This window comes from Pleurodeles waltl, chromosome 12, assembly GCF_031143425.1.
Source record: "Pleurodeles waltl isolate 20211129_DDA chromosome 12, aPleWal1.hap1.20221129, whole genome shotgun sequence".
Taxonomy (NCBI): domain Eukaryota; kingdom Metazoa; phylum Chordata; class Amphibia; order Caudata; family Salamandridae; genus Pleurodeles; species Pleurodeles waltl.
This window is the reverse complement of record NC_090451.1, coordinates 676,451,812-676,479,599: the sequence shown is the minus strand read 5'-3', so window position 1 is coordinate 676,479,599 and position 27,788 is coordinate 676,451,812. Positions and strand designations below refer to the sequence as shown.

Sequence of the window (27,788 nt, the reverse complement as noted above, 5' to 3'; positions counted from 1 at the left end):
TGTTGGACAAGGGTCAGAAGGACAACCGGTAGGCTTGCTTGTTTTGGTCAAATCCATGAATTCACCTTGTAATCTTTGTTTGAAGGAGTGCAGATGCTGGGTTGGTTTGCTGTTGGAGGGGATTTTTAGGAAACGGGATGCTGCTGATGGTTTTCTTCTGTTTTAAATAGGAGTCCAATGTGTCTGCCTTGGTTGTGTAATGAGTTGCCAGTTTGATGTGAAATCTTGAGTAGTGGGATGACTTCCTTCCATGCATTTAGGTTTTTGAAATTCATTGAGAATTTTATAGAATTCTTTAGTTGCAGATTTAGCATTTTGAATTCTGTCTGAGTGCTACATTTTTTAGCTTTTTTGATTATTTGTATATTCTGGTAAGTTTGTGTAGCTGAAGTTTGTCTTGATTGTTTTGTGCCAGGTCCATTGTGGCCTTCTGATTTGTTGCTTTATCATTTTAAGTTCTGTGTTTCTCCAAGGTGTTGGTTTTCTTTTGTCCTGTTTAGTTTTTCTGGGTGGTATTAGGATATCACAAGCTTCCTCTAGCCACTCATAAAGTTTTGGAACAGAAATTATTGTGTCTAGATATGTGTATGCTGTTAGTTGTGTTTCTACGTCTTCATAATTGAGTTTGCTTCATGGTTAATATATGTATGTATGTAAGGTACTATGGGGTGTGTTGATTTGTGGTGTTTTATGTCAGAAAGTTACCAAATGGTCGTCTGACCATGTGATTGGTGTGATGATTTGAACTGTAACTAGTTCAGGGTTTACAAAAATGACATCTAGGATGTGTCCAGCGATGTGTGTGGGACTGTGTACAATCTGATGTAGCTTTTTTGTGACTAGGCCAGTGGTGATAGCTTTTGGATGGGGCATATTGGGTTTGTCAAACCAGATGTTTAAGTACCCACGAATGCATAGGTTTGAGTATAGTGGTATATGGTTTGAGACTGTGTCTAGAAAAGTGTCTTGGAATGTTGAATTGTTAGGTGGAGGTCTGTAAAGGAGAAGAAAGTTACAGGAGGAAGTTGCTTTAGGATAGCATCTTGTGAGGAGGGCCTCACAAACTTGTATTGAAATGTTGTCTGTTTTACTGAGATGTGTAGCTTGTTTGAATATAATAACTAGTCCACCTCCTCTTTTGCCTTTACGGTTTGTGTGATGGTCTGGAGGAACAGCTTTATGCACCACTGTGGCCATGTCATTCCCCAACCATGATTCCGTTACGAATAGAAAGTCAGGTTGTGCATCAGTGAGCAGGTCGTAGATGTGGTCCTTGTGTTTTGAGAGTGATTGAGCATTTATGAGCAGGCAGTTTAGAAAATGTGTGTTTGTGGTGATGTCATTTTTTTTGGGAGAAGGTTGAGCAGTATATTTTGAGCTTGTAGCAGGTGCAGTGTTAGTTGTGATAACTGTTTTTCTATATAGTGTTCCTCGTCCAGCAGGCTTAGGAGGCATTTTGTTGGATTTGTGTTGGTTGGTGGTGGACTTGGTGGCTAAGAGTTACATGGTGAGTGATAGTCCCTAAACACTCCAGAGGGCAGGGTGCAGTGTATTTAAAAGGTTGGAGATGCACTTGTAACTTTTACATGTCATGGTAGTGAAACACCCTTAAATTGTTTTTCAATACTGCAGGGCCTGCCTCTCCCAAAGGATAACATTGGGTTACCTTATTACATTTAATAAGTGAGAATTTTCAAATGGGAGCAGGTAGGAATGTCAAGGGTGGTGCCTAAAGAATTGCAGTTTAAAATTGTAATGTTGGATTTTAAGTCACAGTTCTGTAAATGCCATGTTTAGAAAGGTGGCATTTTGTTTTTCCACTCATTTGGTGCCAGCAGTCTGCATAATGGGTCGCATAACTGGGTGTAGCTGGCATTTGGTCTTTGTGAATTGCTCCCAGACTTTGAGACAAAGGGGGACTAGTTGTTAGCATGGTAGGCCATCTCTGACATGACATGGGTGTACAGCTGTAACGTACTACACTTGCACATCACAAAGACCCTGCCTCAGCACACTCACAAAGTGTTTCACAAAGTTGTTTGTGCCCCAGGATAAGCTGGGGTCAGGATAGGAATGAAGGGAAAATTCATACACCTCTGTAGGGAGTGGACTCTAGAACCGTCTCACCCTTCAAAGTGGGCACCAGGTATAAAAAGAGGACCCTCAAACCCCAAACTCTTCAGGTAAATTCTGAGCCTGTGAACTGTGCTAGGCAGGACTTCCTAGCTGGGAAGTTTGCCTTGCTGAACTACTTGCTCACAGTGGACTGCTTTGCTGCCCAAGCCTGCTGTTGCTGTACCAGGAATCCTCAACTGCTGTGAGCTGCCCTGCTGAATTTAGCCTGCCTGTGTGGACCCAGAGCTTCAGTAAATTTTCCATGGATCATTTGAATGCCCCCCGTTTGAAGCCACAGTGCATAACAGACTTCTTGGACATTGACACATCACCACGCATTTCAACGCAGCGTGATGCAGCCCGCAATTGGTACCAGCCCAGTAGTAGGAAGAACAGGTGGTCTGGAGAGACATCTTGAGATCCTATACCAATAACATGCCTCTACGGTTAAGGTTTATTGACGGCTTTTTTTTAGTTTGGAGAGGTCCTTAAGATGAGGCATCCCAGTTTATTGAGAAACTCAACCAGAAAGAGACGAATATCAGGTTAACTGGCAACATGAGTGGAAAACAAATAGTGTTTCTGGATGTGAAAGTAAAAGTCAATGAGGGTGTAATTCAAACTACAACTTACAGAACAGAATCTTCTGGTAATAGCATATCACATTGTAGCAGTTTTCACCCTACCCCTTTAAATAATAGCATCGCATACAAGGATTTTTAAGGGTGAGAAGCAATTGCAGTATACCTGATCTTTATCTGAAAGGAATAGTGCCCATAATCTCTAGATTTGAAGCAAGGGGTTATAGTGTAAGCGTTTTGAGGGATGGGCAGAGAAAAGCAGATGTACAAAATAGGGAAAAACTGCTCTTCGGGAAGCACAATGAGAAGCAGACAGGTACCTTGAATAAATTGATGGCTACATATTGTCTGTAAGATTGGAAGGTCACAAGGATATTAAATTAACACTGATATCTATTACAATTAGATCCAGTAATAGGCCAGAGTGTGGGTATCAGACCAATGATTATGTTTAGAAAACGTAGGTCATTTAGCGATAATTTGCCTTCAAGTCATCTTCACAATGTAAATACACATAATTGTCTAAAACCATCTAGGAGATTATGGAAGTGCAATAAATGACACCGAAAAAAAAATCTATGAGCCTCTGACATGCAGAGCAGATTTTATAAATATGTACTACAATGCCAATAGTGTAAAAGGTATGTGGAAGTGCCACCTTTACAGCTAACAAAAGAATACTGGAGCACATGCGAACAGTCACTTATGATGAGGTAACTTACCCAGTTGCTAGACAATTCCAGATGTACCACAGTAGCAATGTGAAGGATTTAAGATATTGCGCAATAGATCAGATTGAGAAAACATTCTGAGGAGGCAATAAAGTTCTTGCCTTGAGGAGATTAGAAGTCAGATGCATCATATCTATACAAACATTAGAGCCTGAAAATGTAAATATGAGTGAAGAATTTGGCTACTTCCTGTGAGACTAATGATTTTCAGATACTGTGCATTAGTTTTTAACTTCCTTAATTTTCGTTTTTTGTTTTATTTTGTAGGTGGCACTTTATGGTTGATCTGATATCTTGAAATTAATTTATGAGCACGTCTGACCAAATGTGGCATAATTTTCATGACATTTACTAATGTGAGGATGATGCCCTCTTGGGCTGTACTGTTAGCATAATGGAACAGAAGTAAAAGGACGTAAGAATTTATCAATTTCTTGCACTCTTATGACATCCAACAATAGGGACTTAATGCCCATATGGGCAGGATACAAAGCCTCAGAATTGAAAGATCAAGTGAGAGGATGCAATAGCAAGGGACTGCATTAAACTAATAAATTACAGAATACATGTTGAGTAATATTTGATACTAAAACCTCAGACCGGGATGTCTACTTAAGATGAATTTCATGTATGTTGTTGTTAGGACTGTTCTTCGACTTTCCAAATATACGAAAATGGTGACCTCAAAGTGTGTTGATAGATATGAATGGTAAAAGTTGTTGTAAAGTCATCCCCATGCCTAAGGATTTTTTTCACTTTACGTATCTTACAGATGGCAACCACAAAGTATGCAAGATTAGTTGTGGTCTAAGTGTCCCTGCTCAAACTTGCGGACCTTGTTTGTCTTGAGCGTTTGCCATGAAATAAATCCTGATTGAAATTCTAGCAAAACTTGGTTGGTATACCGTCTTTTCTTACTGCAAACCATTGACAGAGTCATATTGTGATATATATATTAATCAGTGGCTGTCACCACAGGGTACTTATAGTTAAGGAAATGCCTTTTTGGTCTTAATAATAACTGTTACACGATTTGATGAATGTCCACAAAACCTACCAAAAAGTATCTCTTTTTGCCTAGTTTGTTGATGGAAAGTTTCAAAGTGATCCGTCAAGTGAGGACCAAGAAGGAAGTTAGGTCTCAAAACACAAAATGGCCATGCATATTCCATTTACTTTTTTTAAGAAGCCCTACCGCAAAAACTGTTGAAAGGAATTTCCCAGATTTGGATGGAAGCTAGATCTTGGTGCAGAAAGAATGCTTTTTGTGATTTACTGAAAATTCTTTCAGTAGTTTTTGAGGAACTATGGTGTAGAAATATTTGTATGTGTGGATGGTTGGGATTCGAGGGATTCTCCCTTTGTATCTGATTGGATTTATATTTCGGTGGACGGGATATCCCGTCACCGTTGTGATGGAGTAACCCCTCTGCCAATCTCTAAATCAGGTCCTTAATCCGCTGTACTGTGTTTTTTTTTTTTTTTTAATATAAGGGGGCAGGGTGAGGATACCCGGCTCTCTTAGGACCAGTGGAGAAGGGAGGGATCCGGAGTGGTCCCCTGGGGCCATAATAATGTGTTTCTTTTATTTGAAAACAATATCTGTGATCCTGTTGGAGTCTCACAGGACACTGCAGGATCACAGTTCTTTAAAAAAAAAAGAAAATACTAGTTGTTATTTGCTGATCATATTTATTTGAGGACGGGCTCTTGCACCCCCCGAGCCTGAAGTGGCACTGGCGAACCATACCCCAACCAACAGATTAGTAAAGAGGAGGGGGGTGAGACCCATATGTGACCAGGGGACCCAATCCTCCAGGTGCACAATCCCCCTCCCCAACTCCAAGTGGGCACTGGAAGCCCCATTTCCTGAGGCCAACTTAAAAGGGAGTGCTGGCACAAGGTCTCCTCCCTGGACCTCTTAAGGCCCTAAGGAAGCCATTCTCTGGGGCCGGATCACAGACTTTGTCCATGGGAGCCCACCATGGGGACAGCAGTTTCCCTCACAAGCACGGGCAGGGAAACATATCTTTACTCCCACCTATCGACAGCATTTTAAAGCTCCTGGTGGGTGGGAGCAAACATGCCTTCTCTGCCTGAAACAGCGTGGGCAGGGACGGCTGGTCTGCTTCCATCCAGCAGGATATTTAAAAATGCTTCGGCCAGGTGGAGCAGAGTTATGTTTCCCTACCTGCCCTTGTGGGTGGACACCAGGTCACCCACTTAGAATGCCAAAGACCCCAGAGGGGTGGGGTCACTGGGTCTCTTAAGGAACCATGCCTTCTTCCCCTATTATTATTGGTTGGCTCAGGAAGATGTTCTCCCCAGAGCCCATTTGGGTTCGATGAGTGGGGCCACATGCCCAAGATTCCCAAAAATAACTAGTTTTGGCCCTCGGGGATTGGGTCCCTAGGGCCTTGTAAGGCTTAGCAAGGTGGGGGCACATGCTCTCCTCCATTATTATTTTCTTTTGACCTGGGGGATATGGTCCCAGGAGCCCATTTGGCTCAGAGATGGGAGGCCACATGTCCCCTCTCCTAATATAAATGTTTGGCTCCAGGGGATGGGGTCCTTGGGCCCTCTAAAGGCTTGGAGAGGGTGGCCCACTCTCCACCCTCCCCTTATATAAATATGTTTTGCCCCAGGGGATGGGATACCCGGGACCTCTTAAGACTCATGGACGGTGGTCCCATGGTTCCCTCCCCTATAAAGAGACTTTGGCCCTGATGTTGGGGCCCCTGAGGCCCATTTGGGCTCAGAGGGCTGGGGATCACACACACACACACAAAACGTTTTTGTCCCAGGTGATGTGGTCCCGGGGACAGCTTAAGGTCCTCCTCCCCCTAATTATTGTCTGGCCCTGGAGGATGGGGTCCATGGGGCCTGGGTAGGTTTAGGGTAGGCGCCCCCTCCCCTAATATAAATGTTCTTGGCCCCATGCGATGGGGCCAAATGCCATATGCGGCATTGGCTTGCTTGCCTGCGAGGATTTGGCCACAGGCCTAGAAGCAGGCCAAAGCCATGTGGGGGGGCGGGGGGTGGATTATACATACCGTGAATTAATATTACTTTATGTTAACAAGGTACCCTAGAATATCACTGAAAATAAAAAAACAATGGTTAAAGTGACATAATAGTTAAGAATTGTAATTTTATGTGAATTTACAATTTTAAAAGACCTTAGAAATTCAAAGAAAAAAACAAAGGTCAAGGTGATGTTATTCTTTGGTGTGATAATAAGATCTGAGTTTATTTAAAAAAAATCTTAGAAATTTACTGAAAAAACAAAGGGGAAAGTGACAATATTGTTAGATGAAAATGTGTCAATGTAATGTTTTGAATTAAAAAACAAAACACCGAAATTCACTAATTATAGTTAGCAGCGCAAACTATAACTTGTGCCCTACACCATGCTCTGCTTTTGACCCCACATATTACATCACTCATGACATGTTATATGATGTAATTTATGACATCATTGATGATAGCTCAAAAGAGAACGTTGATTATATAACTAATCTAAATTACATGGAAAAAGCACTCTATACATGTAGTCCTCAATCCTATGGGTTGGATGAAACCAGTTATTATTGTTGTTGTTGTGGGGCTTTGTAGTTACCAGTTTGCAATTTCTACACCATTTTGAGGTTTAGCATGGTGGACAGCACCCAATTTCTCCATATTTTCTCCAATATCTCTGATGCACAAAGCTGATAGCATTTGTTGGCCCCATTTGTTTAGCTCCACTGGATTTAGCTGTTGACAATAATGCAAGAAAAATTCACAAGGACCACAAAATACCATCGAACGAGGGCCTTAGGAGGCGAGAAACACACATGACTTAGTTCCAAGGGTCGCTGTATTATACCACATTCTGCAAATAAAGATCCTTCAGGGAACTGTATTTTCTGGGTGCATCAGCAAATTCCCATTCCCAATTCCAGACCTTGGAATGGGGGATATATGATGTTACTGCAGGTTTTGTGTTGGGGGAAGCAGCGTTAACAGTTGCTATATTTGGGATTGCACCTGAATCCTGATTACCAGTGAGTTTGTAATGAGGACTGTTGGACTTTTTTGCTTATGAAGGGTCATCCCCAATCTTTTTATATCCTGCCTCCTTTTTTTCTGACCTGTTGCTCTTGGCTATTGAACTCTGAGCACTCTACCACTGCTAACCAGTGCTAAAGTACATATGCGCTCTGTGTAAATTATATGGTTGATTAGTTTATCCATGATTGGCAGATTTGATTTACTAATAAGTCCCTAGTAGAGTGCACTAGAGGTGCCAGGGCCTGTAAATCAAATGCTACTAGTGTCCCTGCCACACTGGTTGTGCCACCCACATAAGTAGCTCTGTAATCATGTTTCAGACCTGCCACTGCAGTGTCTGTGTGTGCAGTTTTTAACTGTAAATTCGACTTGGCAAGTGTACCGACTTGCCAGGCCTAAACCTTCCCTTTTCTTACATGTAAGACACCCCTAAGGTAGGCCCTAGGTAGCCCCAAGGGCAGGGTGCAGTGTTTGGTTAAGGTAGGACATATAGTAATGTGTTTTATATGTCCTGACAGTGAAATATTGCTACATTTGTTTTTCACTGTTGCAAGGACTGTCCCTCTCATAGGTTAACATGGGGGCTACTTTTAAATATGATTAAAGTGTAGATTCCCTTTGGGAGCGGATGGATATGTGGAGGTTGGGGTCTCTGAGGTCACAATTTAAAAATACATGTTTTAGTAAAGTTGATTTTGAGATTGTGTGTTTGTAAATGCCACTTTTAGAAAGTTAAGCATTTTCTTGCTTATACCATTTCTTTGACTCTGCCTGTTTGTGGATTCCCTGTCTGGGTCAGGTTGACAGTTGGGCTGGTTGCACCTCACACTAGACAGTGACACAAAGGGAGCTGGGGTGTAGCCTGCATATCCTGATGAGCCATCTGTGCTAGGAGGGAGGAGAGTAGTGGTCACTTACACCTGAAAGGGCTGTGCCTGTCCTCACACAATGCAGTCTCCAACCCCCTGGTGAGTGTCTGGGGCCTGGCCTGGGCAAGGCAGGATTTCACATTCTAAAGAGACTTTACTTTGAAGTCAAGTTTTTGACGCACCCAAGGTACTTTTTCACGCTAACAGCGTTAGTGTGTGTTTGAAACTACTTAAAGACTTTTTTTGATTTTTAATTGATAACTTGACGTGTGGATTTTTGTTGTTTTGGTCTTGTTTTGTTTAGATAAATATTTCCTATTTTTCTAAAATGGTGTTGTGTTATTTTGTAGTGTTTTCATTAAGTTACTGTGTGTGTTGGTACAAATACTTTACACCTAGCAATCTGAAGTTAAGACTACTGCTCTGACAAACTACCAAGGGGGTAAGCAGGGGTTAGCTGAGGATGATTCTCTTTTACCCTGACTAGAGTGAGAGGCCTTGCTTGAAGAGGGGGTAACCTGACTGTCAACCAAAGACACCATTTCTAACAAGGACCATTCACTGGAGCAGTGTCTCTTTACTTTTACACATCATATTCTGAGGCAAAACTGGTTGCAACCCTTTTTTAATTAGCTTGGGGTAGAGGGCCTGCAGAAAACGTTGTTGCTATGGAAATGTGATGTTTATCAGTCTGTTCAGTACAAGCCCATTACCTACTGCTACGGAGTCTAGGTGCAAACAAGACACCTTAGGGCTTGGTTTTGACCTACCTCCTAATGCAAAACCATTAGATTTCTAGAAGCAATAATAAGATCAGCAGAGAAAGTACCTGTGGATAAGCCCTCACATACTACTAAGTGAAAGACATTCTCACATTCTCTCTTTCAAAGTTTAGCTCTCTTTTCCACTACCACCAAACTGAAAATCTGACCCCTGACTGTCGTTGTTTCCCCCTACTTTCATCACTGTTGTATGCTGCCTCGACAGGGTCGGCCTTTTGCTTGGGCGAGCTGGACCCAGCCCCAGGGCACCAATATTTTGAGGGGCGCATGGAGCTGTGCGCATTAAGGTTATGCCAACAGCAGCTCTCTTCTCATCTTGCTCCAGGCTTGTCCCTGCCAGTTGGTTTCTGTCTGATTTGCCAGTTTAAAATGGTTTTAGCCCTTCATTATCATACCCCTTAAGCCCCCTTCCTTGCCCTCCCTTCACCCTCCGACCCCTGCTGTCACACATCAACAAGGTAGCTAAGCTATCGGTGTTTTGGGTTAACTGGGGGAGGTGGTGGGATGTTTGTGTTCCAGGGCCAGTCGCTGCTCATCCAGGTACTGACCAGTGAACGCAAAAGTGACCCCCTGCTGCCTCATTTAATTCATTATCATCAGCCACTGCACCAAATTTCTCTTCGCCCACGCCCAGGGTGCTATCTTAGCAAAGGCCAGCTCTGCCCTTCGATGATGCATTCTTAAGATGAATTCACCTTCACATATGCGGATTGTTTACCAGTGGCGGGTCCTCTGCTCTGGCGGAGGAGCGCTAGCCTGCCAGCAACTGCTGCAAAACTTGAAAAATAAAATGATAATAAACCATGTTTATTATAGTTTTATTTCTCTAGGGGGCGGGGCCGTGGGGGATGACAGCCATGGAGGGGAGTGGTATGCATTCCCCTCAGTGCGCATGTGGGTTTGGCCGGCCATCTCAGGACAGCCGAACCGACAAGCGCATTGAGCGGTTTCCAACCCGAGCTATGTTGCCTGGTTGAAGACAGCAGGCACATGCTGCCAGTCTGCCTGGGAGTGGAAATCGAGGGCGCTCAGCCAGCAGCATGAGACCAACGTTAGGATTGGCCGCCGGCTGGGAGCCTGTGTCTGCAGTGGACAGTGGCGCCTGAAGAGACCAGATGAGGCAGGTACGTTTTTTGTGTGTTGTTTTTGTGCCCCCACCCAGCCACTTTGTCCCATTCCAGCAGTGGCTGTTGTATACACCCATGTACCTAGTGTTTAAATACATTTTATCAATGCATTGAAATTACATTTCCCCGTCATTTCTACCCAAAGATGTTCTTCTTTATTTTGTGTGGCGTACCTGCCCGCCAGGCAACTTAAACTACCAGTTTACCTTTTCTCTGCTACAGCCCTTCCACCCCAAGCTCCTGGCATTGAAGCATCTGTGCCCCTCGACCCCACAGCGCCCAGACCTATTCCCCCTCTAGCGGCCCTCCTCCCGCCGCGCTTGCTCGTTCATTAGGACATCCCGTGAGGGACAATTGGTCTATTGTGAGCCTCTCCCGCTGGCCTGCAGCATCCAGGCAGGCCGACTATAAAGTGCCGAAGCTCCCTCAGGCTCCTCCGACTGATCTCCCCGTGCTGAATGAGGGTCCAGGAAGCTGCTTCTGAAGCCGAGGGCACTCTTGTAGTCACTCCATGTGGTCGTCGGCCCATAGTTAACAATCCAAGTGGAATAAAATACAGGGCTGAGACTTCCCATTCTGTACGACATCGCGAGCTCGAATAAAGATGAAACCCTAAATCAGTGGTTGCGTGAAGACGGAGGCAATTCTGGTCTTAAATACTGAGCTAGACTCTTGTACATTGACACTGTGTGATCTTGTGCGCATCAATGTGTTCTTCTGCTTTACTGCCAGCGAAAGAAGAAACCATTTCCATATCACATCCGCCTCCCTAGATCGTTAGAGTCTCCCTAGAGCAGAGCATGCCCCCCCTGAACCTCTCCAGACTGCGCTTCCGGGGGATGTCGCTGCTCCGCCTGCTGACTCCCTGCCTGCTTCTAGTGTCTGCTACCCACACGGTGCCCCCCGACTGCCACCTGCACGCACCGAAAGCGGCCGGGTACTCGAGGGCAGGGGATCTCCTGATCGGTGCCACCTTCCCCTTTCACGCGGATAGGGTGTACCCCAAAACCACCTTCCAGGAGGAGCCCGCTCCCGTCACCTGCCACACGTGAGATCATCTTTATAAGAAATATATCAGTACATTAAAATACATCTTTTTGGAAAACGAGTGATTTAGTCCAACATGGGTGTTTGTTATAAAACAATACTAAATGCATTAAAAAATAAAAGCAAGATGGTGCTGAGCACAGACAGACTGTAAAATGAGTAACGACCCCAAAGCCACAGGGAAACAGGTGTATCCACCTTCCAGTCACTCATAAATTATATGCAACATCCAATACAAAAGTCACATAAATAAATATATGTATGCAGAAAAATAAGACGCCTGCCTTATAAAGAATAAAACCGTTAGGCCATGTACAATTTGTGAAAACCAAACTGCAAGTGATGGTCATTAGAATGTGTACAAAACCTTCAGCCCTCTTTTGAACCCTCAGTAAATGCTTATCCGTTTAGACCCGATAGCCAAATAAAGGGGACAGAGGAATCGGAAATGCTGTTCATCGTGCCTGCCAATATTACAACTAAAACATGCCCCACTTTTTTAGGGCTAGCTGGAAAGCGCAAAGTCGGCCAGGCGTATTGTTACCAATTCTTTCAAACACACAGAGTGCGCCTTGGCTCCGCCTTGAGGAGTATTACTCCCTCATCTCGTGTTAATGGCTGGTGGAGTGTTAATCCACATTCCAGTAAATGTTCTCGTTAAATGCTCTCTCTAAGGACGGACACTATATTTTCATGCTTTCTGTCATATTCCGTTCTTTATCTCCTACATGCATTCTGCACGGCAGGCATTCCTTGCTTTGCTACTTTTTTCAAGCATTGGCAAAGCCAATAGTGCAGCTTCTGTGCATGCAGTGCATGTAAACAGTCATTGTGGATGCTTTTAAAAAAATGCATCAGCACAATAAAGGCAAACCTATTGGTTTTACTAATGTTTATCTAGTTTAGTTGTTCGTTTTTCGATATTCTCTCTCCACCTAGGTAACTTTAGTGTCTCAAGACAGCAAGTGAGGGAATAGTGCGTTTTATACTCTGAGAGAGGATGACGTCTACTTGAGTTTCTCTGCACGTCTGACAGGTGTAAATAGGGACATTGCGCCCAGAGTCATGTGTGATATCCGTTTGATTGAAGCTGCATACAGGGTTGAAGGCTTCAAGACATAGAGGTGGGAGTCCTGCCTTCCCACCTGCATGCAGTGCCCTGGTCCCTTCTCCCCATGTCACCTTCGCAGCCACTAATGGAGCCACTGTAAAGACACTGGTGAAGTCTGATTGTGCAAAATAAATTGGTGCTGGGTCACCAGTGACCACCAGTAAAACAATAGCATCCAGCACATTTCACATGTAGAAATACACCCTGTAATTCTCTGTCCCTAGACCCAGCGCTGAGAAAAAAGAACATGAGAGGCTCATCCTTTTGTTGCTTCTCACTCAAAAAAGTGATGTGATGACACATTTCACTGAAATATCTTGCAAAAATGACAGATTTGCATTCCACATAATGAAACGTAATTTTGCAGAACTTTAGCGAAATCAATTCTCACTCACCTAGTTTTGTGGTCAACTTTCAGAGCTCATTGGAGACCCCACTGAAAGCATGCACTGAGGCGGTATCTGTGCTGGAGGTACATTCTTATCTGTGTCAGCCTCAGTAAGTGAGTAAAGTGGGTCAACTATTTATGTTAGGTGCACCGAGGACTAAATGTTAATGGATACTGTTGTTCCAGATCATGGTGATCCACTACAGGTGTAGTAGGGGTACGGCGAGCAGTGATCGGGGTGCTTTGCCAGAGCCTACTACTTTAAAATATCTGCTTTAAGGTAATTTGGAAGAGTTGGGTATGGACATGACTGCCAAACTATTTGGTTAACTTGAGCTCTGTCTTAGGAATTCTGCACTGAATCTACACATCCTATCTTTGAACCCGTAACACACATTTTATGTACCCTTTTCTCTGAAATGTGTATCTTTTTCAATATTTTAGGTTTACATCTCTAGTTTATCAGTGGATGCAGGGCATGACCTTTGCCATCGAGGAAATCAACAATAACCCTGACCTGCTGCCCAACATCACCCTGGGATTCTGGATTTATGACTCCTGCAGGGCGCTGCAGAGGGTGCTGGAGGGAACAATGTGGATGCTGACGGGGCAAGAGGAGACCATTGCAAACTACCGGTGCAAGGAGACCCCACCGCTGGTGGGCGTTGTGGGTGACTCTGGGTCCACACGCTCAATGCTCATGGCGCAACTGCTGGGGCTTTACAGGATCCCCCAGGTGAGGCTTTGTGAACCCTACTAGCTTTAACACACACATGACTACCATCGTACCCTACTTCATAGGGTCTCATGCCAGGGTGAGGTTTGCTTTTGCCAAAGAAGACATTTAAACACAAGCTTTGGTTTGTGCATTCCACATATTTCTGATCAAGTGATAAATTTGAGATCTGTTCAGGGTGGGATTCACAACAAGTGGTTATCCCTGATCCAAGGGTGGCACCAGGAAGTCTGTGCACAGACGGTCAGAGCAGAAATTAGAACACAAGACGGTGAAAGAGAAGTGAGTGTGACTGAGCAGTGCTGCACCTGTGTGACTGTGTGAGAGCCTGAGACAGCGAGAGTGAGTGACAGAGACTAACCTGCAGAGCTGCAGTAAATGAGAACATTACAAAGTGTTCGCACGTTAAGCTGTTTGTTCATATGAAATTCCCCTTTGCTCCCTGACACCCTAAGGTGCCTGATTTTCTTTATTATCTTTATGTTTATTACTGGTACCCCACCTATTTCAACCTCCCCTGAAACTTTCCTTCAATTTATTATTGTGTAAAGTGCCACATACGAGCAGAAAGTGATAAGCTTCTTGTAATCCAACCACCTCATTGGAGGTAAAGATGGGCACAGATCAACAGAAAAGGCATTATATTTTCGAAGTGCTTTAAAATAATTATATTGGGCCTGATCCCTCGATCAGGGAGTGACTTCTCAGGAAAAAAATAGAAATTGGTTAGTGTTGTGCAGAACTGCCCTTTGAAACACATTAGTGTACAGAGCTAAGCTAATACCAGTCCAATAGAGAAGACTTTGGTTTCACTTGGGTCTATGCTTTCGCTTGGCACGTTGCTGCCAGGTTTGTTTGTGTATATTTCCCCAGGACAGGGATCCACTGTGCGTTGACTGCTCTAAGAGTGTGGGGAAATAAATGTACAAATAGGATGGACAACTCCAGGCGAAGTTCTTGTTTCTCAATCGTCACTAATTAACATTTTGCCTCTCTGTGGCTTTTTTTTGTTTCTCGCACTTTGTGTCAATAACAGATGAATACTGAAGGCCGGATTCACAAAATCACTTGCTTACTTAAGTTCAAATGTGGGTCCTCATTTACAAGGTTTTGGCACAGGGCAGCACCACAAGGTGTAGGCTTTCGACACATTCCTAGGTTTACAAAGTCCTGTAAATCTGGGAATGCGTCAAAATCCATGGGCATTCCATGGGAACACCCACCGCAACACCCATGGAATGCCTCTTTGACTCCAAGTAAGGCACGCAGTGACTCACTCTATGTTGCCTTACTCCATATCTATAAGGACATGAAAAGGATGCAAAGTGGCTTTGCGTGGCATTTCAGATATGGGCCCGCAGGCTGGGCCACTGGTGCGTCACAAAAAGTGATACACCTGTGGCACAAACCACTTGTAAATAAGCCTCTTGGTGCACAAATAACATGATTTATTAGTGCAAATTGCTGTTTGCAAGAACCAGTTTATTCGCACAATATCACCCCAGGAAGCGAGTAAATCAGTCTCTAGGGTGAGAAGTGGGCGTTACAGGACAAGTATGTCTTATAAAACAGATGATCACTGAGAAAATTGTCAGTTGTTGGTATAAACAAACTTCTGAAACACACATTCCCGCCATGGATATAATTGGATATGACTTCCTGTCAAGGACACATTATATCTGCATCCGGGATGTTAAAGAGTTTGCATGTGTAGGTGAAAGGTTACTCCATAGGTAAATATATATTTTCCATGTAGTTAAAAAAGTAATTGCCTCATTATAAAGAAGTGTCCCTTCCTGCACATAAACAATCAATAATGGTGATTTGTTACTTTTATGTGCGCTGGAGAATGCAGCCCACATAGAAGTAGTAGATCGTCATTATTTAATGATTTCTTATGTGCAGGAAGGGACACATTCCTGCATGTAAACAATCATTAATGCTGTTTTGCTCTTTCTGAGTGTGCTGCAAAATGCAGCACAACACACAGAAAAAACAAAATTGAGGAGCAATAAAAGTATTTTTCCTTGTTGCACCACTCTAACCCCACCCCTGGGGTGTCATTAGTTTTTGGTGCTGCCTCAGGTTTACGATTTCTCATAAATCTGGGGAGCGTCAAAATGCAATGGGTATTGCAGTGAAACGACCACAGCAGCACCCATTTCACGTCCCTTTAATGCAATGTGATGCATGTAAAGGGCCGTATTTACAAGGCGGCGTTAAGCCACAAAAAGTGGCTTAACATTTTGTGGCTTAACTCCACTTAGTAAATATGGAGCAGGGCATTGGGCTACCCGATTGTTGGAAAAAGTGTCATTCCGGTGGCGCATTGCCCTTGTAAATGAGGACCTAACTGCGTAAATACATTTGCACTTGAAAGGGTCCTTTGCATGAGTAAATATACATGTGTGTAATAAAGAGAACCATTTTAAGTGACCCCCTCCTCCCCATTGTTTCGACAAGACCCTGTTGGCAAATGTGACTTTGGGCACGGGGTAACCCCCAAACTGAACCCAACACATGATACAAATTTAGCAACCCCTAACTGGTATCATTCATGTTTTATAAGGACAAAGTGACATAGAGTGGGAAGTTTACTAGTGGCATAAAAGTTAGTTTCACAGGTGGACTGCAGCTTATATTTAAACCATCCGCATCCGTGAGCATTTCTTGCAGAATGCCAGTGGAGCCCTAATCTGTCCTGAGCCAAACTACAGCAGGTCTCTGTCAAAACGTAGTTTTTACTTTAAGTAAGTCACCTATAAGTATTGCCTTGGAACCCACAAGGTCTAAGTGCATATTGTGCAAAAATGGGGCATTCTTAAAATGTGTTCTTGTTTGTCAGTGGAGTGACGGGATACTAAAGCTCTTTTTACTGAAAAGGTTAACTAGTTTTGTTTACTGTGATACCCTACTTGTGAATACAAATCAACATTTTGAAACTCCAGATTAGATAAAAATCAAAATCAGTTATCCATCCGCTATTGAGATATTTACCAAGAAACTTTGTTTTTTTAAATGTACACTGTACCATACGAAATCTGTATTGACGGCATTCACTCAATTGGAAAGCTATATACGTTAGTTTGGGTAGTCTACAGGGAGGGAAAAGCTAGAGGGCATATGTACTAATGTTTTACGCAGACAAAGCTGCTGCGCTGCATTGCGTGAAACGGAGAGAGCAGAAATCCACCTTGTCTTCTAAAATATGTCCCACCTTCACTTCCTCCTTACGTTTGTGCATTTTTGGTTGCCTTGCTCCAATGCAGGCACACTTGAGCCTTGTTGCAAGGGTGCTGGAGTTACCAGCTGGATTGTTTTTGTGCAGGAAAGAGTGCCTTCCTGCACACAAAATCCTTAAAGGCGTTTTCCTCTTTCTATGTGTGATGCAAAATGTATTAAACATAGAAAAAGGAAGTAACAAGGAGAAATAATATTTCTTCTCATTATGTCAGGGTCTACAGGGCACACCATTTTGGTGCAATCCCAGATTTACGTACCTAAGGAAATCTGGGGTTGTATCAAATCAAACTCATGCTACACACATAGAACAGCTCCCTGATGCAAAGTAATGCAAGACAGCACTATTCACTTTGTTGTGTTACTTTGCATTTCTTAAACCATGTAAAGTCATGCAAAGTGCCTTTGAATGGCTTAGTGAATCCCAGATTAGGACTTGAGTTGTCTTGCGACAACTTGTGTCATGCAAGGGCAATGCAAGCCCTTAGTAAATCTTGGCTACGATATTTGAACACTCATGCAGTTCATGCCGAAATTCTGCTTCATCATTTCTATTTTCTGGATCATGCCACTCTTTTGATTCACATGTTCTTTATTTTCTTCCACAGATCAGTTATTTTTCAACTAATCCACTCCTAAGTGACCGGAACCAGTTCCCTTCTTTTTTCCGAACCATCCCTAGCGATGACTTCCAGTCTCACGGGCTTGCTCAGATGGTAATGCATTTCAGGTGGACTTGGGTGGGTCTCCTGGCTGAAGACAGTGATTATGGTCAACAAGGTATTCAAATAATTAAGCAAGAGCTCCTGACAGCTGGTGCTTGTGTTGCTTTCTCTGAGAACATTATCCTGAGCAGGACTGACAGGAATGCATTTCACATCACCCAGGTGATTAAAGGCTCAACCGCCACAGCCATTGTGGTATTTTGCTCTGATACAGATATGATCATCATTGCTGATGAGATGGTGAGACAGAATGTGACTGGGAAGGTTTTGATCGCCAGCGAGTCCTGGTCGACATCTGCCCTCTTGTCTGTAAAGAAGTACTCAGATATCCTCACTGGTACCATTGGATTTGCCATCCACAGCGGTGCAATGCCAGGATTTGATCTACATCTCAGAAGTGCCCACCCTTCAAAATATGCTGATGATGTTTTCATTCGAGCATTCTGGGAAGATAGCTTTGGATGTGCCTGGGCCGATCATCAAAATCACTTGGTTTCCAGGGTTAACATCATGAAACTGTGCACAGGACATGAGAATCTGAGCAACCTTCCCACTTTTTACAATGCCACGTACCAAGGGATTGCCTACAGCACCTACATGGCAGTATATGCCATCGCCACAGCTTTACATGATCTGGTGTCCTGCGAAAAGCGTGGAAGTCCTTTCATTCAGAGAAACTGTGCAGATTTAGTGGATCTTGAACCATGGCAAGTAAGAATTTTGACTGAAGCAGAAGCAAGGAAGGCCATTTAGATAGATATATATATATCTTTTCTTAAGATTTGTTTTATGTATTTACACATACATATATGTATATTTATTTATGTACTAGGATTGCTTTTCCAATCAACAACGTTTTACAAAGCACTACATAGCTAAGTAAAGGTGGGGGTCATTAACAAATTTTAGATAAATGGCAGAATCATTGTAAGAATTAGTTGAGCGTATTGCAAAATTGTAATGGATGAAGTTGCACGTATCAAATGCTATTTTCATATCTTAGTAAAGTCATGACACGTTGATACAGGAGAACCGGGGAATGGAAGGGTTGATATTCTGATCTTCTGAGTTGCAGAAGATGACTATGCAGCATTGCTTTGGGAAAATAACGCAATTTTCTAGTGGCAGGAAGTTCCAGTGCTAACAATAACCTATAGAAAATGGCAGGACCAAACAGAAACAAGGCTGAACAGGTGTGACTGGAAGATCAAGGTTGGCGGATCATTGATTTAAATTAGGTGCTTACTGGTCTCGAATGGTGGCGAGATAGTTTCATGGCAGAGCATTTACAGCTTTGGACCGTCTTGGCAGCAAGCCAGCTGGCTTGGTGAGAGGGGTTGAAGTATGCTTGGGTTAGCGGTATATAGTTAGGTCAGCAAAGTTTATTACCTTATCTTGGAAGCTATATAGAAGACTATTACAATAATCCAATGTCCTGAATACAAATTCGTTTTTGAGTTTTGTGACTGTGCTAAATAGTATATTTGAACGTATCTAACAAATATTCATTGATTAAGATTTTCGTGTTGTATTGGTAATAAATTTCTACATTTTAATGGATGGCCGGAAAAGAACAACACAATTACTGGCTGTTGAAATGAACTTTAGACACTCAAGGGACACTGGATAGCGTCAGTAAGAGAATTGCATGATGTTGGTGACGTAAAGAATAGGGCCTTGTTGTAAAGCAGTAGCATACTAATATGGTATCCAATGTCTGATTGGTGAAGGAGTTTGTACTGCGTGACTGTAGGTTGGGTGTAAAAGTAGGAAAACTGAAAAAATGGCTAGTATAATCTTAAAGGTGATACATGAAATGATATGGCTGAGGGAAGAGTTGTAGTGTGAAGAAAGGAGAGATCTTCTGATACAGACCGGTGGGATGACCACTGATTTAGGGTTTCAAGGGATGTCTTTAAGTGCCAGGAAACTGTGAATGGGAGGTTGGAAGGGTAAGGGGAGAATTGTTTTTGTGTTAGGTCGTGATGCCAAGTTAGTGTGGTCAAGAGAAAGAAGAGAAGGATGTGATCAGTTTTGAACGTTGTCAGTGAACTGAAACTAAAGAAAATTGATTGTGATTGCCAATTGTGATAAAACGAGATGTGTGATGTTTGCTTTTTATTAAAATGTTTACATGTAAAGTTACATTCATCTTATCACATAGAACAAGATGATCACTAAAGGATTTCATGCTGTGGGTGAGTTTCCGCGTGCCACTCCTCACCTGAATGCTGTGATGAGGAAGCTATAGGTAATAAGGGAGGGAGGGTTGCAGCCGCTGAAATACCTTATCTATTGTGTGAATGAGAGTATCCTCCTCTAGGGGGTAAAGATGGAACTATGACAAAATTGTAGGGAAGTGGAATTTTAAGAGGAGGAGGAGGAGTTATAGAGTAGGGCCTGCTAACTTGAGACTTGAGGGTCATCATAATGTAGATAACTGTGGCAGTGGGGGAATGGTTGGATCTCAGTAGGAAAGGGGCGAAGGTCCTCCATCACCACCAATTCTGTGAAAAGATATATAGAGCAACAACCTACCCGTAGGATTCAACAAGTGCAGTTTGCTAATCTAGTATTATGTGTAGGGAGAATTGTCTGGTTCTCAGTGAATCAAGATAGTAGCACATCCCACATAGGGTTTACAGGCCATCAGCATAGGCCTTCAGACTCATCTCTCTGCAGGGCAGTTGTCTCTGCCTCAGCCCTTGTTGCTTCTCTCCATGCTGCACCAGTGGGAGGGATAGCATTGTTTCCCATTTAGCATCATCGCCCGTTTTGCTTGTGTGGGGGCCAGATGGATAAAGAAGGAGGCAGTTTTACATTTATTTGGCCTTTTGTGGATCTCAAGGCTTTTACTTCCCAGTTATCTAATGAGGGTCCGCCTCTAGTCTCTGAGAGTGACTACTCGACAAAAGTGGGAAATGGTCAGGCCGTCCCATAGCATATGTTTGAGGTCAGCCCACAACGGGCGAAGGTGTCTGGGGCAGCTGGAAATATACGATGTGAGGATGAGACATGAGCTGTATGAAGGACATAAAACTGTATCAGTTGGAAACAGGCATTCCAGAATATCTTGCAGGGGTACTCCAGAACACGCATCCACTCATTTTCATGTAATGCTCTGCTCAACTTGGCCTCCCAAGTTTCCCGTAAGAACTGCAAAGACACCTTAGTATGGGTCACTGGTGCCCTCGTGATCCAAGTTATTAGACTCCATCCGTTACCTAGTGTATATAGGCAAACAACAAAGGAGTGTGTGAATGGTTTAGTGGCTTGTACCTGCCATTGGGGTTGCATGAGTCTGTAAATGTAACCATAGGTGAGGAACTGGCCTGGATGCAGGTTGTATTGGGTTTGTAAGTCATCAAACATTTGCAGTTGTCTGCTTTGGAACAGGTGACTGAGAGCAAAGTCCTGCTCTGTCCCATAGTTGCAGGTCTTGTCTGGAGAGAATGCCGGGGATAGAAGGTGCATAGAAGGAGGACTACCAATGACCTTCAACTGAGCACTACAGAGCTGCTTGTGTCAAGCAAAGGAGCCTTCTTGGAGGGTGCATCCCTGGTGCGGCAGCAACAGTATTTTCTTCTAGCTCAACAGCGGTATAAAGGTCTCCAGTTCTTCCATATCTTGCAAACCATAGGGTGAGCCACTGTAGAAGGGCTGGTAAAAGTATATTGCTCGAAATTCATGGCACCTAGGCCTCCCACATGTGATGGGAGCTGCAAATTCACATTGGGCTACCCTGCACCAGCAGTTGTGCCATATCAATTTTTCCAAGTCTCAGAAGGCAGGGCAGCATCACCATTTTTGCCACAGCTATTCAGCCTTTGATAGATAATGGAAAAGATTTCCAAAGGGAGACTTGGGTCCTCAAGGAGAATACTGCTGCCATAAGATTCAAATCTAATGAATCTGGTTCAGTGTGGAAGATTTTGCTGCCAAGATATTGGAAGGCTCTGTCCTTCCAGCGTAGTGGGCCCTCCCTCATATCCATTTGGGTTGGTGGTGCAGAAGGGAGGAATGGGAACACGCACGTCTTGGCCCAACTGGCCAATAGCCCCGAAAGTCTTGAAGTGTCAGGATTCCAACAATGCTTGAAAGGTCCGCAGTCAGACAGATCTAAAGGAGGGCATCATCCTCATACAGGTAGATTGAGCTAATCCCGTCTGGTAAAGGGATTCCCCAGTACCACCCTTAAAGCTGGGCATGAGGAGCCAGAGCTTCCATCGCTAAAGCAAAGGGTATAGAGGACAGTGGCATGCCTGTCTCATACTCCTGCTTACTCGTATAGGGCTGGAGGTCGGGTTTCCTATGCTAACCCATGCCTTCCAGTCTGTTTACACTAGATGAATCTACTTAATGATACAGACCTCAAAGCAAAAATGGGTCAAAACAGTGAACAGGTAGCCAACCAAGGGAATCAAACGCTTTTTCTAAGTCTAATAGTAGGGCGGTGGCTCGAGGCCACTGTGCCCGTTCTGTCTCCATGTTCAGCACCGTACTTCAGTCGGGACAAAACCACTTCTGTTTGCATGGATTAAGCAGATGGAGATCTGTTGGATCTGAGTAGCCAATATTTTACCTAGGATTTTATAATATATGTTTAGAATGGCAATCTTATAGTATGATGTTGGGTTCTTAGGGTTTTAACGGGGAGACCAATAATTCTTTATGAAGAGTGTCTGGAAGTCAACCGGCTTAAGAGGCATCCTCAAACAGTTTTACTAGTCGGGCACCAAGGAAGTCATGTATGTTTTACAGAGTTGTGCTGGGAGTCTGATGGTTCTCAGTGTTTTCCTAGTGGACAGGGCACTGATAGCTGACACATCATCCTCGTAGAAATGGGAGCATCCAGCTCTACAGCTCCAGTGTCATTAAAACAGGAAGAGGAGCCCGGTCAAGTAATGACTGAACGTTTGTCTCCAGGACCCTTGGGGGAGGTGAATACAGCATCAGGTAGAAGGACACAAAGGTCTTATATATTTGTTTATTTCGATCAGTGAATAAAGAAGAGCACTATCCGATCGTCTAATATTCATCAAATGAGGTTGCTTGAATCATTTCTAATTAGCCAGGCAGGAAGGCAGCCAGACCTGTCCCCCTCAGAGTGTGATTTGGCAATGTGGGACATTAAATATTAATATTCATTAAACGCAAACCGCGTTCATATCTTGGCGCGGAGTTGCGAAGTATCAGCAGGTGAAATTGAATTGAAGATATGAACGCGGTTTGCGTTTAATGAATATTTCTATTTGATAGGATTACTTGTACATTACTTCATCACACATTATGATATATAATATGGATTTAACGAGATATTCACTATAATATAAGGATTGGACTTTCCGGCTATATAGATATTTTGAATAAGCCCTGATGAAGTCTTTAAGATTATTATCTTATTGGACGAAACAAGTGTTGGCGTTTGGCTGTTGGTGATTCATGAATATTGAATCAATGAACGTTTTCTTTTTCCGAAATGATCTGCTCTTCTGAAAGAATAAATTGAGTTATACTCACTCATGAGTTCCTGTGCGTCAGCGAAATTTATCAGAATATTTTGGCACCAGATATGTGATATGGACCAGGAAACATTTACCTAAATACTGAGTACTGATACACGAGTGCCGTGACAATTTGTTCTTATGGCAACACATACCATTTCAAAATGTATGTCCTAGAAAAGTTGGTACGGGGTGAACCAGAAGAAAGCAGAGCATCAGTGGACAATAATGACAGCGTTATTTCTCACACACCTCGCACGGATGTGACAGCCACTGGAGAAATCACACTGCGACTGTCACAGAGAATTTCCAGAAAACCAACACGGCTTATAGAAGAAACTAAAGACTCTGGAACATAGGGAATAGGATTTTTCTCGCTAAAGTGGGTGAGATATGTAGGGTTGTACCAGGCAAAGAGTAAGGACGGGGCACTAGGACCCTGCTGGATTGACCAGTGACCATACTATCACTTCATGAAGGTATCCGAGGAGGGTGTAGGGGAGAAAATCAGGAGGAGTGGGAACTTCATGAGAGGGGACACACTTACTGCTTAAAAAACAAGAAATAAAGATGCAAGTTCTCTTAATATTGCCTGGAGGCCATTTCTTGGTCCAGCACACGACACCATCTACAGTTCCTGTGGTCCTTAAAAGGAAGTTTTCATTACCTTATTTGTCTGGATCAACATCTCTCTCTCTCACAATCTTTCTTATTGATAGAATAATTGTTCATTCAATTTGATTTACAAGTATTTATATTTATAGGAGCATTTCTAAAAAATGCTGCTTTTAAGTGGAAAATACAGGGCAAACAATTGCTAAATTGTACAAAATTCAAACCTATTTGAAATTAGATGATGATTGTGTGTGTTAAAATCAGGATAAAAAAGGCTAAAATGTGTGCTTTCAAAGTAAATTATAAAATATTAAGAGACAAAGATTATGTGTCATTAACTAGAAATGGAAGAAAGATGCAGGAGTTTCACAGCAAAGGAGTAGATAATTTTGGAAATACATAGAAGAAAAAACAACAGTATTTTCACTGTAGTCATGCATTGTTAGGATAATATGGAAACAGGTTTGCCACATAAGGTCAATTAGCCTTCAAGAAAGATGTGACTAACTAACTGGTACCTATATGGTCATAGATACAGGATATTTAAAAAGTAGCCTTGAAACAGGCTTCCCTCAGTAACCTGAAACAGGAAGGCAGAAATCCAAGACAGTCACCATCCACAACAAAGTCAGAAGAATGGTTGCAGGGAGCCCAAATTCTCCACCAAATGTTAAAGTTTGTCTTCCTTAGACTCTGAGGGCAGGTTTACTAATATTTGTTATAATGCCACAAGGCACCTTGCTGTGCTGGACTGTGTCAAACGGAGAGGGCGGGAATGTGCCATACTTACTAAGATATGACACAATACTGCTCTCACTCTGCGCTGGTGCCCATGTGATAAGCAGGATTGTTTTTGTGCAGGAAGGGTTAGCTCTTACAATTGACTATGTTATTCTGAGCACAGTCAAAGGAAAGCTAATCACAAGACATCTTTGTCCATCTTAGGTCAGCTTTTATCCTGAATCGGCATTAGCATTTGGTCATAAATACCTGGCTGAGAGATACATGTTAATTATGCAGCTATTTTAAGCTTTCCTACTTCCCATTACATGACTAAAGAAATATAGGAACATAAATATATATGAGAGAGGAGTTTTGTCTAACATATTAAGAAGCCGGGGAACCTCCTTTGTCCGCTATAGGGCAACACACAAAGGTTAATGGTATCTGATCATAAGGCAATTCAAAAAGCCACAGACCACAAAACATCCAACATCAATATCGCACAACCTCTTATAATTTAGAGCTAAACAACACATAAGCATAAGTGACTAGGTTGTCAAAAACCTAATTTTCCAACGCCAGTACAAGAGGTACTCTGTTTAACATCGACACATCCTTCAATTTTTGTAGTATCTTCCTTCTGAGTAAACAATTAGATATTTTATAATGTCTTGTGATTTGGGCTGTTGTCAGCACAGCCTTCACTCATGGAGGGGGTGGGGGTCTCTTACTTTGAGCAGCTCTCTAGAGGTGAATTCATGAAAGTATTAGATTTTGGGACACATAATGCACATTTGATTTCAAATAATGAAATGTGCCAAACCAAACCACATGCATGCACTATTTTCATTCTAATTTCGTGTAGCTTTTTGATATTTGAATAAAATTGTCTTGAAAACCTAATGTTCTAAGCTGTCTGGAAGGTACACATGTGTCCAGTAACATAAAACATGAGACAGGATAATGCCTCCTGCTTACCTCATAGTATTTGTCTCCTAGCATGTAGAATGGCTGTTCTGATATACTTTGTACATTGTCATTAATGCCATGCCATGGTATGTTGTGTTGTGTTGTGTTATGTGTATTTGCATTGCATGAGCTCACCCGGAAGAGTATCCCTAATGGTACGAGAAACTCTTCAACTCCAACTTTGGCAAATAAGTAATGAAATTGTTCAAAATTCTTACTCTGTCCTCATATCTGAAACACCATAACCCCTTGAGCTATACAGGTGCCTGGCTATACTGTGCATTTCCATTCTTTCTGTGCTGCAGGTTCTCCACTACGTAAAGAATGTAGTTGTTAAGACAAAAGCAGGTGACACATTGAACTTCGACATGAGTGGCAACCCCCACGCTCAGTACGATGTTGTAAATTGGCAAATGGATCTTGATGGCACCATCTCCTCTGTGAAAGTGGGAAGTTATGATTCTGCTGCCCCATTGGGAGAGACCCTCATCATCAAGAAAAGTGCTATCCATTGGGCTGCAGGACACACCAAGGTATACTTACCTGGAACTGAGGTAATCAATTAGTAAATATTGGGATTGATTGGCTGTCACTGACATGATTCAGGAGGTGGAACTTAGTTGGTGAAACATGGACAAGTTTTATTTTCCAATTATTGGTAAGGTTTCCAAAGGCGATCTTGGTCCATGATACATCATGTTGATTTAGGATGTCCGGATACTTTTTATTTTTGCATCATGCACAACAAGATGGATATCAATGTTACATATGAATCACAATAGACAAATACATATTTATGACAGGTTCACAAGGAGAAGGGACTGTTAGAGTTGCATGACCTGGCTGTCTTTCTTGAGAGATTTGTTTATGGCAGTTATTTTATTATGCGATTTCTGTGTTTAGGTTCCTGAGTCTATATGCAGTCCTAGCTGCCTTTCTGGTTTTCGACAAGTTACCAGGCCTGGAGAACCTGTCTGTTGTTTCCAGTGTGTCCCGTGTGCTGCAGGTGAAATTTCCAATCAAACAGGTAGGGAAAGTACATCAAACAAGCATTTGCAATGCAATGGGTCTCTCGTTTGCTCGAGTTAGAGCTAGTAGCACTGTAAATCCCTAACTGAACTTTTCTTGCCACGTAAATTGAAAATGAAAAGTAAAACAGTTGACATAAGCGAGACGAATAAAAGTGGCACGGCCGCCATGAGCATGAGAGCAAAGGAGAGACACAAAAGAAAAAAGAAGTTCGCCCACAGTCAGACATATCAACAAAAGTGCTATTATCCATGTAACAGGGTAGATGGCCAAGATGGTAACAAAACTGCCACAAGGAGGGACAAACAAAGCATTTAGAAATGATAACAAATGATTTTTAAAGGCAAGTCCATGAACGGGTAATAGTGATGGGCATGCAGTGGGTGTGGTTAAAAGCCCACAGATAGGTGACAACAGGCCAGAGCGCTTGATTGCTCGACCTAAAAATTATGAATGCTTCAGACTGTAACATGGTTATACCAGTTGGTTCTCATTTTCCTGAAAGTTTGATTATTTTATTTTTCAGATTCCACTGAATGTATCCGGTGCCCATTAAGTCTTTGGCCTGATCAGAAACAACACCGCTGCATTCGAAAAGCCATAGAATTCCTATCCTATGACGACATTTTGGGGTTTTTACTCTCCGTAGCTGCCATTTTCTTATCATTGGCTCCTTTAAGCATCTTGGGAATCTTCATCCGTTTCAGAAATACACCTGTTGTCAGAGCAAACAACCACTCCCTCAGCTACCTCCTGCTCTTGTCCCTCTTTCTGTGCTTCCTCTGCTCATTGGTTTTTATTGGTTATCCAACTCCACTCAAATGCTTTCTTCGCCAGGCAGCCTTTGGAATCACATTTGCTCTTTCTGTTTCATGCATTTTGGCCAAAACCATCATGGTGCTCATAGCTTTCGGTGCCACCAGTCCCAGCAGTAGCCTCAAGAAACTGACTGGACACAAACTATCGTACTTGGCCATCTGTGTCTGCACCCTCTTTCAGACTCTTCTTTGTGTTTGCTGGCTAATAATGTCTCCCCCTTTCCCTGAACACAACATCTACTCTGAGCCCGGAAAGATAATTATTGAATGTAATGAGGGGTCTCCTTTTGCTTTCTGGTGCATGCTGGGATACCTTGGGTTACTAGCACTCGTCAGTTTCATTGCGGCCTTTCTAGCCAGAAAACTGCCAGACAGTTTCAATGAGGCTCAATTTATCACCTTCAGCATGCTGGCCTTCCTCAGCGTCTGGTTAGCTTTTATTCCAGCCTACCTCAGCACCAAGGGAAAGTACATGGTGGCCATGGAAGTTTTTGCTATCCAATCGTCAACTTCCGCTATTCTTTTGTGCATATTTTTTCCAAAATGTTACATCATCCTGATAAGACCGGATTTGAATACAAAGGAACATTTAATGGGGAGGAAAGCAACCAAAAAAGTAAATTGA

At 42.8% G+C, this 27,788-nt stretch overlaps 1 protein-coding gene across 1 annotated transcript; it reads left to right on the top strand.

The window, feature by feature from the left end:
* Positions 1-11,097: 11,097 nt before the first annotated feature.
* LOC138267220 (extracellular calcium-sensing receptor-like) lies at positions 11,098-27,788 on the top strand. Its single transcript, XM_069216076.1, has 6 exons — positions 11,098-11,306; positions 13,249-13,540; positions 17,389-18,216; positions 25,622-25,849; positions 26,220-26,343; positions 26,872-27,788. Exons 1-6 carry the CDS (start codon positions 11,098-11,100, stop codon positions 27,786-27,788), a joined length of 2,598 nt encoding a protein of 865 aa, XP_069072177.1.

Excerpts from the sequence above, each read along its gene's own strand:
- LOC138267220 (XM_069216076.1), top strand. The coding sequence starts at position 11,098 with ATGTCGCTGCTCCGCCTGCTGACTCCCTGCCTGCTTCTAGTGTCTGCT. Across the intron at positions 13,541-17,388 it reads GGCTTTACAGGATCCCCCAG|ATCAGTTATTTTTCAACTAA; the intron begins GTGAGGCTTTGT and ends TTTCTTCCACAG. Across the intron at positions 26,344-26,871 it reads TGAAATTTCCAATCAAACAG|ATTCCACTGAATGTATCCGG; the intron begins GTAGGGAAAGTA and ends TTTATTTTTCAG.